Below are 19,037 nucleotides of genomic sequence, written 5' to 3'. Positions count from 1 at the left end.
CAGCAGTGTGATTTCTTGTCCTTTGGATTCTAGATTAAGAAGAAACAGCAAGATGTGCTTGGTTTCTTAGAAGCCAACAAAATCGGATTTGAAGAAAAAGATATTGCGGCCAATGAAGAGAATCGAAAGTGGATGAGAGAAAATGTACCAGAAAATAGTCGACCAGCCACTGGATATCCTCTGCCACCTCAGATTTTCAATGAAAGCCAGTACCGTGGGGTAAGGATACAATTTAAATACTGGAAATATTGCCTCAAGTTATCCTATTCCTTTAACTTGTACCTGAAAATCCACATATAATCATTTCTCTTGCATATGGTCATTTTTCCTCTGCATCCATCCTAAGAAGCTAGAGTATTTTGCCTTCTAGTAGGAGGCAAATGGATGAGTTATCCATAAAAATTTCCTGTAAAATGTATAAATTCCTACTGTGGACATACACTTGTCTTTACATTTCTTCATGTTGATTTCATCCAAAAGAGTTGCATTGTTTCTAGTATGTCCATGAAGAATTTAAAATTGGTTAAAAAGAATAGTTAATTTTCTGCTAAGAGCTAGTAGTACATGTATTTTGATGTGATTAGTGGATTTTTTTTTGGTAAAAGTTAGCTAACAATTTATATGAGGAGAGAAGGAAACAAAAAAAATTGAGGTTTTTCATTGTGCCTTGTCTCATCTAAACTTCATTTTAACCATGAAGTAGTTACCTACACTCCTAATTCTTTATTCACTATATAGTTGAGCAACTTCTGTAGTGTTTACCCATTCTAATTACCATAGCAAGTAGAAATATAAATTAAACAGACTCTTCTCTTAAGGAGCTGGTTGGAAGTGGGGTATAGGAAGAATCACACAGCTTTATACAGAGAGTGGTTATGAAGCTGCACATGTAAGGACTATAGAGGAACAAAGGTCTTTAGAGGCATCAATTCAAGCCTTCTACTTCGTGGGCTTATTTGGGAGTAAGGAAGACACTATTTGGTGAAGAGCCTTTCATATGACTTTTCAGAGCAACTAGGAGAGAAGGACAAGAATTAGAAAGTCCACTGATACAAGCTATTTTCTCCCTGAGTGAATGAATCCATTCTAAGAGGTTTCAAGATTTTATCTGCTGCTGCAGTCAGTGCCAATATGCAAAGACACAGTCTACAGATAAGGAAGAGGCACTTAGGCTGTTCTTTCAGATAGGGAAACTTCAGTGTCTGCATATTTGAAATTTCAGCAAATCTTCGAAGAAGCCTCAGAAGCCATCCAGTTTAAGCCAGCATATGTTGTCTTAACCTCTCCTTAACCTCTTCTTGTTGAAGCAGAAATTTCTATTCTTTGACTTTCGAAAATGAGCACATTTTGGTTTGTAAGGGTACATTCGAGAAACCACATTTACCTAGCTGTTTTCTCCTTGGAAGTCACACTGCAGGGAAATTGTATGTATTATAGAAATAATGTGTCACTGAGAAATGATAAAATGAAAATTAAGGGATAGGAACTGAGACTTAACCAATCAATTAAATATTTATTAATGGAAAGGAATCAAACTTCTGTTGAACATCTGCTTTGTGCCCATCAGGAATTTAATAAAATTAAGGGTTAAGACTGTTTCCTTAGTCTCATTTTAAAGTTGTTCATATCTACATTTTACAAACTCTTAAGGAGAAGAGTATATAGCAGTCATTCATAGAAAACCTGTATGTCAATTTCTGTGCTATGTGATTTATGTGTATCATAACAATCAGTTCTCATACTGATCTCATGAGGTAGGTAGGGATTACACACACACACACCCACACAAAGAATATGGAGTTCTGGAAGAAGCTAACTGGTTTACTAAATCACATAACTTGTAAGCAGTGTTATAACTAAAATTTAAACCTTAACATCCTGCTCTGAAGCTTCTAATCTATTAAACCACCATGTTGATCATTTTCCCATTTTCTCGGAGATCCTCTATTCATTCTTTTCTTCCTCTACTCTGTATTGTGGGAGGAATGACCTCTTCAAATGACATTTCCCATTCTCCATTGCCAACTGGTTACCTATTAGGTTTAGCTAGTAAGAGGCACTGGCTGGAAGATTGAAGGAGAGGAAAAGCCGAGGTATCCCTTTCTTCACTGTTTCTGGAAGCATCCATGACAGTGGTTGTACCTTCTTTGTGGAACCAGCTCTACCATATGTCCTGGTTCCTGGGCTCTGTAAGACCAGCTTCTTCACTTTTTCTTTTAGACCTAGCTGTAGTAGCAGCTTCTCACAGCTGCTAATATCTGGGCTACTTCCTCATCACCTCTCTGCCTATCTGCTCTGTAATCCCTTGCAGTTAGCTCTCCATCTGAAATTCCCCTCTACTGTTTTGAGCTTTCTCAGCTTTGGCACTGTTGACATCTTAGGCAGAGAATTTATTGCTGTAGGAGGCTTCCATGTACACTGTAGGCTCTTTAATAGCATTCCTGGCTTCTAACCATGAGATACCAATTGTGCTTCCAGTTGTAAACTGTCTTAGTTTCTTATTTCCTGACTGAAATGTGACTGATGACTGAAAATACTACCCTACCTACCTATGTGAAACTCTGCTATAGCACATGCAGCATTTATAAGGATACTTTTTATTCTGAATGAGTTTTTGCTGTGTATGTGAAGAACTAAAACACATTTCCATGAATTGACAATATGATAGCAGTATGTGATGGAATGTATTCTGGATTAATTTTCTTGGAATCCCAGAGATGCAAATAAAATTTCCCCCCAAAGAATTCCTATAGAAGAAGCAGACTATATCAATCTTTTGTTCACTCTTGTATTTCTCACATCGAGAGCAGTGTTTGGCATGCAGTAGATGCTCAATAAATATCGTGGAATAAATTAATTTGCCTTAAATAAGAAGCTAATGTTCTTTTCTTTCAGAAGCACAAACTTCTTTATATTTTCTAAGTTCTGGACCAAGAAATCTTAATGTATTTTGACCACAAAAGATTTGAAACAGGGGCAACTGGAGTCCCTTTCATAGCATTATATGATCAGAATTCAATCCATTTAAAGATTTTCTTTCACAGGAATCTGAAGACAGTCACAAGTTGTTTTTGTTGCTCTGATGAGAGTGAATACCTTCTGTATGACACATTGATTATTTTAACTAACATTTTGAGGTTACTTCCTATTGGTTGAGTGTGGATATGACATATATTGTTTGTTTACCTTGAGTAGGTTATCAGTTATCTGTTTTGTTATGGAATTAATGTTTGAATACAGATGGTTTCACTTTTGAGTAATGAATTCAAAGAGTATAGGAAGTTGCTGATATATTTGTGTTAGTTAAGATTTATTCTGGGGCCAGCATCATGGTATAACAAGTAAAGCCACCACCTACAATGCTGGCATCCCATATGGGCACCAGTTCATGTCTCAGCTGCTCCACTTCCCATCCAACTCCCTGATAATGCGCCTGGGAAAGCAGTAGAGGATGGATCAAGTGTTTGGGCCCTGCACCCACGTGGGAGATCTGGAAGATGCTTCTGACTTCTGGTTTTGGCTTGGCTCAGTCCTGGCCATTGCAGCCATTTTGGAGATGAACCAGCAGATGGGAGATCTCTCTCTCTGTCTCTCCCTCTCTCTGTAACTCTGCCTTCCAGACAAATAAATAAATCTTTTAAAAAAAGATTTTTTCCATTGTCAAAAAATGCCTTGAGTCAATCTTTGGGGAGACTCCAGTGGCTCTAAACAATTCTGATTTTGTTAAAAGAATCTCTCAATAAGAGGGAGATGACAATTCTCATGCTTCTTGGCTCAGAGTGTTATGGTCATCAGATCCTGTAAGTGTTTGGAAAAGAAAACATGCTTGAAAATAATTCTGTAATTGGCAATCTATTGGTGAGGAAATCTCTAGAGAAGCCAGCAAACCTTGACTGCTTTTCAGCTCTTTTAAATCAACCAAAACATCATGCTTCTCTGTAAAAAATTAGATTAAGACCAGGTGTAGACAATGGTATATTTGTAGTTGATTACAAGTTGTAGTCAAATTTAGACATATCTGTTTGTTACTTTTGTAAAGCCTTGGTCACTTAGAGGATGTTAATGGGAAGCCTAACCAAATTCATTCATGTGAGGTATCTCTTGCATCCCCAGGTAGAAACCTCTTAGTGATTTAGTTACTCTTATTGTTGTATTTCATGTACATCCTATTCGCTTCCGTGAACATAGCACAGATTCATTATTTTTTCTAGCCATGGCTATAATGGTTAATGTCTGCTCTACCATAGGCTCTGAGGCAATCTCTACCTACATGAATAATGAGAGGGAAATATGGGGAACTGGAACAGCAGTCTACAACCATCAATAAGCAGCTTCTCACTAGGAAATAGTCAGCTGCTTTGGGCAGTGGAGGAAGCTGAAAGCTGATTTAAATTCTATGAAATATAGATTAAACAGTTGTACAGTTTATGCCCCCACAGAACAGCATACTTTCTAACCCACAGTATGTGGCATCCAGAAACCTTGCCTCTTCACTGTTACTTTCATTATTCTAACATTCTGGAAGTTTGTCTGCCCTTAAGGAGGTAGCTTATTCTGCCAACCAGTCAGATCACTGTGAACAAATCTCTATTGTTTCCTTTGTTGGTTACACATTACTAATCTTTTTTGCCTTATTTTCACCAAGGACTATGATGCCTTCTTTGAAGCCAGAGAAAATAATGCAGTGTATGCCTTTTTAGGATTGACAGCACCACCCGGTTCAAAGGTATGGTTCCTTTTGTTCCCCTGCTTTACAGATATTGTTTGTTGTTGCTGGATTTTTTAATCAGTAAGATTTCAACCTTTAATGAGTACTCAGATAAATCAGAGACAGTGCTTCACAACTAAAAGTAAAAGTCCCTCCCTGTATACACTTACTATCTAGTAGGACACACAGAATTTCATAGGCAGACACATGAAATATCTATGTAGGATGTAGGTTTTAGTGAACTGACTTCCATATCAAGTTGCTTAAGGCAGCAAATTCCTCATTTACCCATTCACAAATAAGTGGTTAATGATTTTAAAGACACCGTTGTTCCAGCTGTCATGCACAGTAATACATCAATAGTGAGCATCTTAGTTCATGGTGATCTCCTTGGAAGCACTTATTGTCTTTGTGTGAGAACAAATGATAGAGTCACCCATTCAAGTTAACTAAGAGGATTTGAGTTACAAAACCTGTCACTGAATTGCTGACTAATTTGGGGGCTTTTTTCTTGCCAATACAAATTAATTTTTTCAAGTGGCAGTGTTGCCAAGGGAGACCACATAAAGGAAGCAAAAATGAAATTGCCTATTTAATAAAATGTCTCAAAGCAATGACCTTTGAATATACCTTTGTCTTATGCAGTGGGTATTATCTACACAAGTGGATTTAATCAAAATGTGTGTCCCCTGCTCTATCGTCTAATGTTTGGTTCTTAGCAAATGATTTTATATTCAGCAGATTATTTGAACTACATTTCCATCTCCAATATGGAGAGTCTGTGTTTTTGTTCATGTTTTTACTGGACACAATTTACTAGCACTGTATTTGCATCACTGTGAAATTGGATTTCCTTGCTAAACTTTCTTTTTCCTTGGAAAAAAAGTTATATTTCAAGCTTTGTCTAATTTGAGTTGTAAGAAAAGTTATGTAAGACACTTTTGTTTAAATAAGTTAGTAAGACCAAATTTAAGCCATTGAACTCAGTGCAGATTAGAGGATCTATGAAAGAAAGCGAAGTCTGCTTTTTTATGGCTGATAACCTCCTTTTTCAATTAAAACTAAGACTTATTCATATACTTATTCAAGTCGTATTTATTGAGTGTCAAACACTGACTTGCCATTAATGATGGGGACAAATGTAGAGAATATAGTATCGTTCCTATATTCGAAGTGTATATAACCTAGTGATGGGCATGTATACAAATAATTGCAAAATAAATATATCTACAAATAGTTATAATTAGAGATATACTACAATAAATTATCTAAGACTGATGTGAATAAAATGCTGTAGGAGCTTGGAGCAAATAATGATAAATTCCTACTATCAAGGTGGGGTAAAATTTCAGAGGAGTAGCATTTGAGCTGCTAAGGATTCTAAAAAATATTGAAGTGACACTAAGGAATCTCTAACAGGGGCAGAAAAAGAAATAATTCTATTAGGGTGTAGTTGCACATGATGGTGTGTTCAGGGAGCAGAGTGTATTACAACACATTTCTATTACAAGGCATGTTAAATAGAGGATGTTGTATTAGGAAATAAGATTTACTAGGTAAATTTGGACTAGCATATGATTGCTATGCTAGATAGTTTCATTTATCTGCTAGCCATCCAAAAGTCATGATGGGGAATAGGGGGAGATAATCATGTGATTATCATTGTATTTTAAGATGAGACTTAATCCTTGTCTTAATAAAATAAATTTGTCAGCTGTATGGATTTTGGAACATGGCAGAAATGAGATATTAGAAATAAGCAGACACGTTAGAGGATAATTATGAGTCCAGAAAAGTTATTAGGAGGGCCTAAAGCATGTCAGCAGTCTTGAAAAGAGAGAGATTTAAAAGGCACAAAGAAATCACATGTTGATGTGGACATTGTGGCACAGTGGCTTAAGCTGTCACTTGGCTGCCCTATTCCGTATTGGAGTGTGTGGTTCAAGTCCAAGCAATTCTGTTTCTAGCCCAGCTTCTTGCTAATGGGATCCTGGGGTAGAGCAGATGATGGCTCAAGTACTTGGGTCCCTTACAGCCACATTGAAGACCTGGGTTGAGTTCCTGAATTCTGGCATAGGCCTGGCCCATTCCCAGTTGCTGTGGGCATTTGGGAAGTGAACCAGCAGATGGAAGATCCCTCCCTCTGCCTTGTTCCTCTTTTACTCTACCTTTAAAATAAATGAAATAAAATAAACTTTTTAAAACCACATTATAGGATTAAGCAATTAATGATTATGGAAATGCTTCCACACATAAAGATTTGCATGGGATTAAGGCTACCTCTTGGGCCTCTAATCTGAGTCTCTGGGAAGCGAAGCAAAAGTCATGGAGGAAACAGAAAAGTGAGTGATCCATGGAAGGAGGTAGTCTTGGAGAGCACGTGGTGTTCTTTTTCAAGTGAAGAGAATGAGGAAAGAAGGATAAAAAAGAAATTTTATAGAGTGGGAAGTTAGGGAAGTTCACATTCGAATGTCTTAACTTCTGTATGAGGTAGGAAAAAAGTAACCTGCTAGAAGTGAGGGTAAATTTGTGATATTAGAACCTTCAAGAGAATTGAATGGATCCACATATTGAAAATAGGCTAATGAGTAGTCTATGATTATGAATGGAAGGATAACTGACAAGGACCCAGCTTGTAGTTAATACTAATGAGCTTATGGTGGAGCTAGTTAGCTTGGTGATACAGTTTTTTCCATTATTATCAAGACTGAGAGTAGTTATAAACTAAAAGAACAGTGAATGTTATGAAGGAATGGGTAAGAGGGAGCTGATGGATTGGGTTAAAAAGAGGTTTGGAATTGGCAATGCACAGGAAGTTAATTTATAATCTTAAAGCTTGGAAACAAGTTAAATGTTTGACAGGAACATTAACCAAATTAATTCATCTATTCAATTAATTTTATGCATAAAAACATAAATCAAAATGCTATACATAATCTTGTACTTTGGAAACAAGTTAAATGTCAAACAATGGGGTCAACAAAAATAGTTTATTCACTGAATTAATAGGTATTGTCATTAAAAAGTGATATGGCCATCCTCCTTTCAGTTTTGTTTTTCACAATTTCATTTACTTATCCTCAACTGTGGTCTGAAACTGTTGATGAAAAATTCTACAAACAAATAATTCATAAATTTTAAATTTCCCTTCTAAGTATCATGATGGAATCTCATGCTCCATCCCACCCAGGATGTGAATCATTCATTATATACGCTATATACTCCATGGCAGGTGAGAGAGCGAGAGAGAGAGACAGAGACAGAGAAAGGTGTTATGTTCATATAAGTGTTATTATAGTATATTATTATGATTGTTCTTTTTATCATGTTATTATTGTTAACCTACAACAGTGCCTAATTTATAAATTAAACTAGCATATGTATGCAAGTATAAGAGAAAACATAATATCTATGGGGTTCAATACTATGTGCACTTTCAGGCATCCTTGGGTCTTGTAGCCTATCCCTGCGGATCAGAGGAGACTGCTACAGTTTGTAAATGAAATAGTGAGAATTCTTTTTACAGAACAATTTTCTAATTACATTGAAAATACATGCATAGGACAAAAAGGAGATTAAAAAACATAACTATGTACATGTTTTTCTCACATTTAGAAATTTTCTGAATTATTAGCATGCATGCTGTCTTTTTTTCTAGAACTGATTTATTCCCACAACAAGATGCTGTCTTCTATCAGAATACTTGTTCTGTTCCAATAGCTGAGAATTTCTTCTGGGAGAATCTCCCTTGGATGTTGGATGGGAAAGGATTTTAAAAAATGCACACACACACAAAGCAAAAGGTTCCACAGGAAAAGCTTTACATGTCAACTATATTAATATTTAAAACAATGATATATGATAAAAGATGCTTGTTGGCTAGACAAGCCTCACTGGGTTACAAATATTTGTAGTGCATAGAACTTACAAAGAATTAATATCTACAATATTTAAGACACTACTACAATAGGAAACACAATCCAGAGAAGATTAAATAAAGAGTGTAAATAGTCTGTTCACAGTGGAAGCAAACATAAGCTTCTCAGCTCACTAAAAATCAACAAACACCATGTCACCTCTAACCAAATGTTGAGAATGTAGGAAACAGAGAGACTTTTTCAACTGATTTCAAATGTGGTTAGATATACTTCAGATGATTTTTATTTTTATTTTTTTTAACGGGCTCTATATAGTTCATAGATACAATTCTAAGAATATAATGAAATTCTTTTCTCACTCCCTCCCTCTTCCTCCCTCCTTCCCACCCTCCCTCTTTCTCCCTTTTCGCCTTCTCTCCTTCACTTTTGAGATCGCATATCTTTAACTTACATTACAGTGAAGGGCTTAATGCTCCACTAAATAACAAATTCAACAAGTAAAAAGCAAAAAAATTCTAGTTTAGCAGAAATATAGGCAAAGACTTAAACAGCAACAAATGGAAAAATCATTTTACACATATACAATAAATTTCAAAGTAATCACAGATTACAGTCAGGGCCCTTGCCCTGACTGTTGATGAACAACTTAATACGTTATCCCTCTTAATACTTTTTTGTTTGGTCTACTTAATACTTTTGGTTGAATACTGTAATCAATACACAGTTATTCTCAAGTGTTGAAACTTAACTGAAGAGTGATCGCTGTCAAATATAAGAGTGGGAATAAGAGAGGGAAGAGATGTGCAATACGGGACATGCTCAAGCTGACTTACCTCAACCGGTAGAGTTAGAAACATACCAGAGGATTCCAATTCAATCCCATCAAGGTGGCATGTACCAATGCCATCTCACTAGTCCCAGTGATCAATTTCTGTTCACAATTGATCATAATGATAGGACTAAGAGCCAAAGGGAGCACATAAACAAGACTAGTGTCTGCAAATACTAGCTGATAGAATAAAAAAGGGAGAGAAGGATCCAACATGGGAAGCGAGATACACAGCAGACCCATAGAATGGCAGATGTCCTAAATAGCACTCTGGTCTCAGAATCAGCCCTTAAGGCACGCAGATCTGGCTGAAAAGCCCATGAGAGTATTACAGGCATGGAAAGCCAAAACACTCTGGCAAATAAATAAATAAATAAATAAAACCTACATGAAAGATCTCTGCGAGTGAGATCCCAGTGGAAAGAACAGGTCATCAAAGAAGGAGGTACCTTTCTCTGAAGGGAGGAGAGAACTTCCACTCTGACTACGACCTTGTCTAAATATGATCAGAGTTGGTGAACTCAAAAGGCTTCCATAGCCTTGGCAACTCATGACAAGAGCTTAGGGTAATTACTGATGCCATAAACAAGAGTGTCAATTTGTTAAGTCAACAACAGGAGTCACTGTGCACTTACTCCTCATGTAGGATCTCTGTCCTTAATGTGCTGTACATGGTGATTTAATGCTATAACTAGTACTCAAACAGTATTTTTCACTTTGTGTTTCTATGTGGGTGCAAACTGTTGAAATCTTTACTTAATATATGCTAAACTGATCTTCTGTATATAAAGAGAATTGAAAATGAATCTTGATGTGAATGGAAGGGGAGAGGGAGTGGGAAAGGGGAGGGTTGCAGGTGGGAGGGACGTTATGGGGGGGAAGCCATTGTAATCCATAAGCTGTACTTTAGAAATTTATATTCATTAAATAAAAGTTAAAAAAATAAAAAAACTATAGTAGTATAACATTCTTTACCATTATTTTGACAAAAGTATACAACAATGTTTAACACAGCTAATTTGCAGCAATACTGATATACACAGGGATTTCTTTTGTTGTTTTTTTTTCCTTTTTTTTATTTTAGCTGGTATGCGTTGTTGGGTGTGCTGTGTGCACTTGAAAAGAATTTGTATCTTGTGGTTGATACTAGATGAAAATGTGGACCTACAGAAGGAATAAAGGCTTCCAGAAATAGCAAATATGTGGGAAATAGAAAATATTTTTTGTCATTTACTAATTACTGTATTCTACTATTTAAATAAAAATATAAAATCATAAAGATTATTACATCTTTAGTAATAAAATTCAAAACAATAATAAAACAAAAGATAGGATAGATGTATACTCCTATAAAGGTCTTACTCCATACATGAAGTATTACTGCAAGGTAGACTGAGAAACTAAAGATAGCATGCATGTTCTTTACATTTAAAATTATTGAAAACCTATGGGAAGGGCCAGCGCCATGGCTCACTTGGTTAATCCCCCACCTGCAGCACTGGCATCCCATATGGGCGCCAGGTTCTAGTCCTGGTTGCTCCTCTTCCAGTCCAGCTCTCTGCTGTGGCCCGGGAGGGCAGTGGAGGATAGCCCAAGTGCTTGGGCCCTGCACCCACATGGGAGATCAGGAAGAAGCGCCTGGCTCCTGGCTTTGGATCATTGCAGTCCGCTGGCCGTGGTGGCCATTTGGGGGGTGAACCAACGGAAGGAAGACCTTTCTCTCTGTCTCTCTCTCTCTCACTGTCTAACTCTCTCTGTCAAATAAAAAAAAAAGAAAACCTAGGGGTGCTGGAGCTGTGGTGTATCAGGTAAAGCTGCCGCCTGCAGTGTTGGCATCCCATGTGGGTGCCAGTTCGAGTCCCAGCTGCTCCACTTCTGGTCCAGCTCTCTGCTGTGGCCTGGGAAAGCAGTAGAAGATGGTCCAAGTGCTTGGGCTCCTGCAGCTGTACGGGAGACCTGGAGGAGGCTCCTGGCTCCTGGCTTCAGATGGGTACAGCTTTGGCTGTTGGGAACAATTGAGGAGTGAACCAGAGGATGGAAGACCTCTTTCTTTCTGTCTCTCCTTCTCTCTCTGTGTAACTCTGACTTTCAAATAAATAAATAAATCTTAAAAAAAAAGAAAACCTATGTACTGTGGAGATAAATATTTATGGTGAATATTTCCATAAAGCAAAGAATTCTTCTGTAGAAGATAAATTCCATTTCCTTTTGTAGATTTGATGCATTTAAAGAGAAGCACATAAATATTTATGATTGCTTATTTTATCAATACAAAATAGCATTTCCTTTTTTTGAAGTTTGTTTATTTATTTAAAAGGCATAGTTACAGAGAGAGAGAGAGAGAGGGAGAGAGAGGGAGAGAGACTCCATATCTTGGTTCACTCCCTAAATGGCTGCAATGTCCATGGCTAGGCCAGATCAAAGCCAGGAGCCAGAACTCCATTCGGGTCTCCCACACGAGTACAGAGGCTCAAGTTCTTAGGTGCTCCTCTGCTGCTTTCCCAGGCACATTTAGCATGGAGTGGGATCACAAGAATAGTAGCCAGGACTTGAATCAGCCTCTATATGGGATGCCGGGGGCAGCTTAACCAGCTGCACCACAACACTTTCCCAAAATGATGTTTCTTAGTGGCATTTTCTACTTTGCAGTAGAGGTGATGATATTGAGATATGAAATAAAATAATCGATATTTTAACAAAAAATTAAAATCTAGGGGTGGACTTCTGGCTTAGTAGTTAAGACACTACTTCTTGTGCATCCTGGGAACACATGATGGCTCAAGCAGTTGGATCCCTGCCACCCAGATGAGAGTTCCACATGTAGTTCCCAACTTCAGCATGACCCAGCCCAGCTGTTAAGAGCATTTGAGGAGTGGATGAGTGGGTGGGAGCATCCTCTCTCTCTCTCTGGCTTTCAGACAAAAACAACAAATTAATAAAATTCTAGTGATGTCCATGCTGAAAGGAAAATGACCCCTCTGAAAAAGACATGTTCAGTAATATAGTGAGGAAATAGAGGATGCTGGTTAGGAAAATATCATTACCTGCAGTTGAATCACCCTGCTCCAGAGAGGGATCATGGAGTCCACCTCTGCTGTGAGATGTTAAGTAATCCTATTTTCACTGAATTCATTCTGTTGTTATTGCATCTCCAAGAGAGACAGGATGAGTATGTTAATAACATTTAGCTGTGGGCTTGGTTTCAGTTACAAGGCAAAAAAAAAAAGAGGACGAGGGGAAAGGAAGAAAGCAAAATGGATGGCTGCAATGGGCCAAGCACTGAGCTAGGGACCTCATGTACATCTCACTTTATCTTTACATCATCCCTGTAAGCTGTGTCCTTAATGCCACTCTATGGAGGAGAGAACTGATGTGCAGGTAATTTAAGGAATTTGTCCAGGGATACATAATAATTGAGTAGCAGAGCTGGAATTTGTACTCAGGATGCTCTGGGTCAAAACCAGTGCATTTTTGGAATGATGTTTACATTGAGGTTGGGGCAGTGAGGTGGAAAATGCCTCATATGCTTATTTCTAAAGCTCTCTGCTTGATTAGATGACTCATAATTCTGTAAATATCAACCACTTACTTTGGATAATAAGACCTTCAGCTCAACTTTCATATTTTATGAATAAAACATAGTTAGAAAAGAGAGTAGTGTACTTTGAATATGATATATTCTAAAGACAAACTGCAAAGAATTTTGAATTGCCTTTCATTTAAATGCCTGTATTAGTAATTTCTTTCATCAAAAAGGGTAATGAGAGCTCTCATCTGGGTGGCAGGGATCCAACTGCTTGAGCCATCATGTGTTCCCAGGATGCACAAGAAGTAGTGTCTTAACTACTAAGCCAGAAGTCCACCCCTAGATTTTAATTTTTTGTTAAAATATCGATTATTTTATTTCATATCTCAATATCATCACCTCTACTGCAAAGTAGAAAATGCCACTAAGATTTTTGACAAATCATAGCAAAATGGATAGGGTGTGACTTCAGGGAATTAAGCTGCTTTCAAAATACAGGTTACTTAGAAGTGTTAACTGGTTATAGGATGAAAGACTACATGTTATATCATATACATTACTATACAACTGCTTCCCCAACTATATATACTAGACCTTTGAGGAGTCTTAGTGTAAAATTTGTGTTATGTAAGGACATTTTTGAAAACTTGTTCTATAAAATGAAACAAGATGTATAATGTAGATCTAAGACATTCATTTTGACAGCCAAACACTATGTTAGAAGCCTCAAAAGAGCCTAGGGATTTTTTTCCTCTCTCCCTCCCTTTTTTTGTTGACAAGATGTTTCAGAAAGTAACTCAGTAGTATATTTAATCTATTTTCTAAGTGTGTCTTAGCGAAGTAGAGTGTCCTTTCTCATTTTCTTCTTTCCTTCATTTATGCCTTAAAAAAACACTCTAGCATTTATTTTTGTTTTTCCTCAGTTTTTTTTTTTTTGAGAGGCAGAGTGGACAGTGAGAGAGAGAGAGACAGAGAGAAAGGTCTTCCTTTTTTCCGTTGGTTCACCCCCCAATGGCCACTGCGGCCGGCGTACCGTGCTGATCCGAAGCCAGGAGCCAGGTACTTCTCCTGGTCTCCCATGGGGTGCAGGGCCCAAGCACTTGGGCCATCCTCCACTGCACTCCCGGGCCACAGCAGAGAGCTGGCCTGGAATAGGGGCAACCGGGACAGAACCGGCACCCCCACCGGGACTAGAACCGGGTGTGCCGGCGCCACAGGCGGAGGATTAGCCTAGTGAGCCAAGGCACCGGCCTTTCCTCACTTCTTTTGGATCAATATCAGAAGCTCATTTTAGAAAACGCAGCTTCTTCTGGCTCTTCCTAAGACTGTCAAGTCTTTGTTTAGTGACAGGTGTTTAGAGTGACATAGTCTGGCATACTTAATTTCTACGATTTACATCTGACATTTGTTTGGCCAAAGTCACTCTGGCCACTGATCTTTAGTTTAACAAACTTTGAAGTTTGTTTTGTGTCAAGTACTATGTTGGGCTCCAGGCACATATATCAGTCAGACTTCCTAGGCTGGAGGTGCTCGGGACCCAGGTGAAAGAGAAGGTAACTTGATTGCTTTTCATGCATACTCTCATGAAACAAAAACTCAACAAACTGTAAACATTGGGCAATAATATTTTTGAATGTTGAGTTTCCATGAAAATTTACAAAACAGGAAAATAACTGTTTTTAAATGAAATATCATAAACTGTATAAAATATTATAAACTTTATATCACTTGCTTTTGGAATTATTTCAAACCATGAGTAATGACTAGGCAATCATTTACTATATTATTTCTAGCAGCAGTTTTTATTTTATAGGTTTTCTATTAAGAATTTTTAAGCTATCTTTTTTGGGGGTAAGTACTCTGCTTTTGAATATTCTTAGTAATTTGAGCTATTGTAGTCTAACCAAAACACATGGTGTCTGTTTTGTGATATTTAAACTTCTCTGTTTTGTTTGTTTTTCATTTCAGGAAGCAGAAGCGCAGGCAAAGCAGGAAGCATGAACCTTAAGCATTCTGCCTTAAGCATCCTGAAAAATGAGTCTCTACTGCTTTTATACAACAGCAAAATTATCCTGGCTTCAAAAGAAATAGGCTTAATGTTGCAATAATAGATTAGTTGGTGTTTTTGCATGCAAACAAGCAAAGTGAATACATAATTAAAATGTGAACATTATGATGGAGGAGAAAGGGAGATGAACATAAATTTTTAAGTAAATATCATGGAACTGTATTGTTATCTGCCAAGTCAATTTTATGTACTTCAGTGATTTTATAAAGAAAACATCCTTCCCCCTTTTGGTGTTATTATTGCAGCTTAAGGGTATCTGCAGCTCAACACCGAGAAATTTTAAAATGAGAGCAACAGACCCAAAGTATCTGTCTCTTGTTCCCAAATTACCTCATTAATTTTAGTGAACAAGAATATGTACCTTTTTAATGTGCTGATATTGTGATTACAAAGTATTTACAGGTAATGTTCATGGTATGTTAAACACTGCAGTTTCCTGCAATGTGATTATAACACTCCCAATAACACTCCCATTCTTTTGTAGATGAACCTTCTGACATACTGAACCATACATTTTCCAGGCTTCTAAATGTTGCCTTTCATTGCACACTTCAGTGATTTAAAGTAGATGACTTCTCACAGAAAAAGCAATGGATGCATTTAGTTGACAAGTTCCCTGTTTAACTACACAGCTATGATGGAGTCATGTTTCTAAATTGATTGTCTCAGTGAAATATGCATATGTATATCATGGAAGTGGGATGACAAGTAAGTTTAAAATGGCATCCTCTTGCAAAGAGCTCAGACTTTTACTTAAGCATTAAAAATAAATTGGAGCTCATTACCCATGACTGGCTTTTCTTGTTTTTTTTTTTTTTTTTTTTTTTTCTGCTGAAAAACATCTTAGTGGTTTTCCTCATTTAATACAACTTATAATCATGAATGCCACTATTTCTCAGTTATCTGACCTTTTTGTCTGTGTTTAGGCATATGGTGTGTGAGTACATTAATCTAAGCAGAGAGAATCACAAGATTTTAATTTAGAAGACTTTTTAAAAGACACAAGAATCATGGCCTGTATCACTTATCCAGAAGATACACATATTGTGCTTTAATTCTGTACTATTTAGTACTAAAAGCAAACACCATTTAAACTATTTTATCATATCTGTTGTATGCAAGTCTGTACTCTTTGCAAAAATCAACATGTAATGAAGAAATGGCTTTGTTTACTGAAATTCTAACTTGATGCTATGCTTTAAAATAAACTCAGTACTTTTAGAAACATAATTGATGTGTTTCTGGAGTTTCTAAATGACATACTACATTGTAATTTTAGATGAGTACTGTCTTATTTTAGAGGGTTGGGCAGGAAGAAATAGAAAATAACTCAAAGAAAACAATTTGAATGCAATTCTTTAGTTTTCCTTTTAGGACTCTGAATTTTGCAATACAAGCTAGAGTCCAGCTATTCCATTGTTTTGTTTACAGAAATACACAACAGAGAATTATGCAGGAAACAGGGTACTGAAAAATATTTTATAAATTAGCCACTATTTTCTGTTGAGCTTTGTTAAATGCTATGCATGACACTTGCAATATTCTATATGAATGTTTTTACTTTTATTTTAGAAACAAATGAATTAACACTTCCAAAAACAGGTGTTCTTCAAAAACAGATGCATTTTTGACATATTCATATCTATTATACACTGTCTTAAAATTAGGGGTGGGCATTTGGTGTAACAATTTAAGATGCTGCTTGGAACGCCTGCATCTCATATCAGAGTGCTTGGGTTCAGGTCCCAGCTCCTGATTCCAGCTTCCTGCTGATACAGATCCTGGGAGGCAGCAGGTGATGACGTAAGTACTTGGGTCCCTGCCACTCATATGAGAGACCTGGACTGAGTTCCTGGCTCCTGCCTTTGGCCCAGCCCTACCTCAAATCCTACAGGCATTTGGGGAGTGAGCCAGCAAGCGGAAGATTCTCTCTCTCTCTCTCTCTCTCTCTCTCACTCTCTCTCTCTCACACACACAAATAAATAAAATAAATAATTGAGCTACAAGTGTGTGTGTGTGTGTGTGTGTGTGTATTTAGAGTACAAGTTTGGGTTAAATCGTCCTAAATCGAAATCTTCCATTTTGTCAGCCAAGAGAAAAACAAAATTCAAGCTTTAAGGTAAGTTTTATAAATAAGTTTCACAGTGTTAACCTGGAAAGTTTAACCCTTGCTACCTGTTATATTACATTTGGCATATTTGTGTTTGTATATCAGACCTGCTATTTTGTTAATTTCACTTCGTAGAGTTGATTTAACCATAAGAATATTTAACCTTTAGGAAAGTTCTCATTCACCAAGCAATGGCAATTGGTTGTTGATTGTATTATTAAATGTTTCTTTGGGAGTCTGGGAGAGGAGGACTTTTGAAACAAAGATGACTAATTACTTGCTTAGGAAAGCCTAAATATGGAAAATTTTGTTGAATCAGTTTTCATTGCACATACTCTATTCACTAAATCAAAGGAAAAAGGAAGATTCACAAGTATTGTTGAAAATACAGAAAGGCTGGCTCTGATTTCATCTTTTTCTATGTATTTCTTTTCTTTTGAAGAGTTCCAGTAAAACAGATTGAGACATTCACATTTATTTGAACCTACAGATCGTCTTGCCCCTCACCACACCAATCCTGTCACTGAATATTTTCAGTTATCCCCTTCCTTTATTTAATAAGCAAAAATTTTTACTTCTCATATAAAGAGCTACCATACTATTAATATAATTATTTTGCCATTATTGCGTTTTCGAAAATCTTCATTGAGATATAATTCACGGGGTCGGCACTGTGGCATAGCGGGTCGAGCCACCACCTGCAGTGCCGGCATTCCATATGGGCACTGGTTCTAGTCCCGGCCTCTCTTCTTCCAATCCAGCTCTCTGCTATGGCCTGGGAAAGCAGTAGAAGGTGTGTGTGAGACCCAGAAGAAGTTCCTGGCTCCTGGCTTCGGATCAGCGCACCTCCAATCATGTGGCCATTTGGGGAATGAACCAGCGGATGGAAGACTCTCCTCTCTCTCTCTCTCTCTCCTTCTCCCTCTGTGTGACTCTGACTTTCAAATAAATAAATCTTCAAAAAAAAGAGAGATATAGTTCACATACTATAAAATTCATACAATGTGTAATCATATCCACAATTGAATTTTAGAACATTTTATCATCCAACAAAACTGCTTAGCCATTAGCAGCCATTACCTACCCTCCCTAACTCCCTCAGCCCTATATAACTACTAAATTATTTCTGTCTCTATGAATTTATCTATTCTGGACATTTCATTATAAATGGCATCATACAATATGCACTTTTGTGACTATATCTTCCATGTTGTAACTTGCATTAGTAATTCATTACTTTTCATTAATGCATAATATTCCATTGTGTGCATAGAACCACATTTTAGTTGCTGATCATGTGATAGACATTTGGGTGGTTTCCACTTTTTGGCTACCATACGGAATGCTATGAACATTAGTGTACAATTTTTTGTGTTGACACTTCTTTTCAATTCTTTTGACTTATATAAATGTAAGAGTGAGTCATATGGTAGTTCTATATTTAACAACTTGAAGAATTACCAAGCTTTCACAAAGTGGCTCCATTTTACATTTCTACAAGCACTCTATAAGTGTTACAATTACTGGCCAACACTTGTAACTTATTTTTATATATTTATTTATTTATTTTTGAAATTTATTTGAGAGGGAGAGATGGGATGGGGTGGGGAAGGCTCCCCTTCACTACTTCATTCCCCAAATGCCCACAGTGGCCAGGGCTGAGCAAGCCAAAGCTGGAAAATGGGAACTCAGTTTGGATCTTTCATATCAGTGACAGGAACCCATTTCTTGAGCTATCACTGCTGCCTCACAAAGCCTTCATTGGCAGGAACCTGGAGTCCAGAGCTGGAGCAGGTTTTGAATCCAGGCACTCCAGTGGTGCAAGCTGAATGCTTGCTCCCTCGGCACGTGTTACTTTGTATCATTTTGAGGGTAGCCATTCTACTAGCTATAAGTGGTGTCTAATCATAGTTGTGAT

General features: G+C 37.2%; 1 protein-coding gene across 2 annotated transcripts in view; it reads left to right on the top strand.

Moving 5' to 3' along the window:
- Positions 1-16,239, top strand: part of SH3BGRL (SH3 domain binding glutamate rich protein like) — an 85,568-nt gene extending 69,329 nt beyond the window's left edge. For both annotated transcript variants that reach the window (XM_008272976.5, XM_089323891.1), the window contains 3 exons: positions 34-219; positions 4,646-4,726; positions 14,910-16,239. In XM_008272976.5, coding sequence (XP_008271198.1) covers positions 34-219; positions 4,646-4,726; positions 14,910-14,942 — 300 coding nt within the window. In that variant the 3' untranslated portion in view covers positions 14,943-16,239. The remainder of the gene's footprint in view (positions 1-33; positions 220-4,645; positions 4,727-14,909) is intronic.
- The last annotated feature ends 2,798 nt before the right edge of the window (positions 16,240-19,037 follow it).

Source organism: Oryctolagus cuniculus, chromosome X (assembly GCF_051225735.1).
Source record: "Oryctolagus cuniculus isolate XC-2025 breed Fujian yellow rabbit chromosome X, ASM5122573v1, whole genome shotgun sequence".
NCBI classification, from domain to species: Eukaryota; Metazoa; Chordata; class Mammalia; order Lagomorpha; family Leporidae; genus Oryctolagus; species Oryctolagus cuniculus.
The sequence above is the reverse complement of the archived record's forward strand: the minus strand, read 5'-3'. Positions and strand labels throughout refer to the sequence as shown.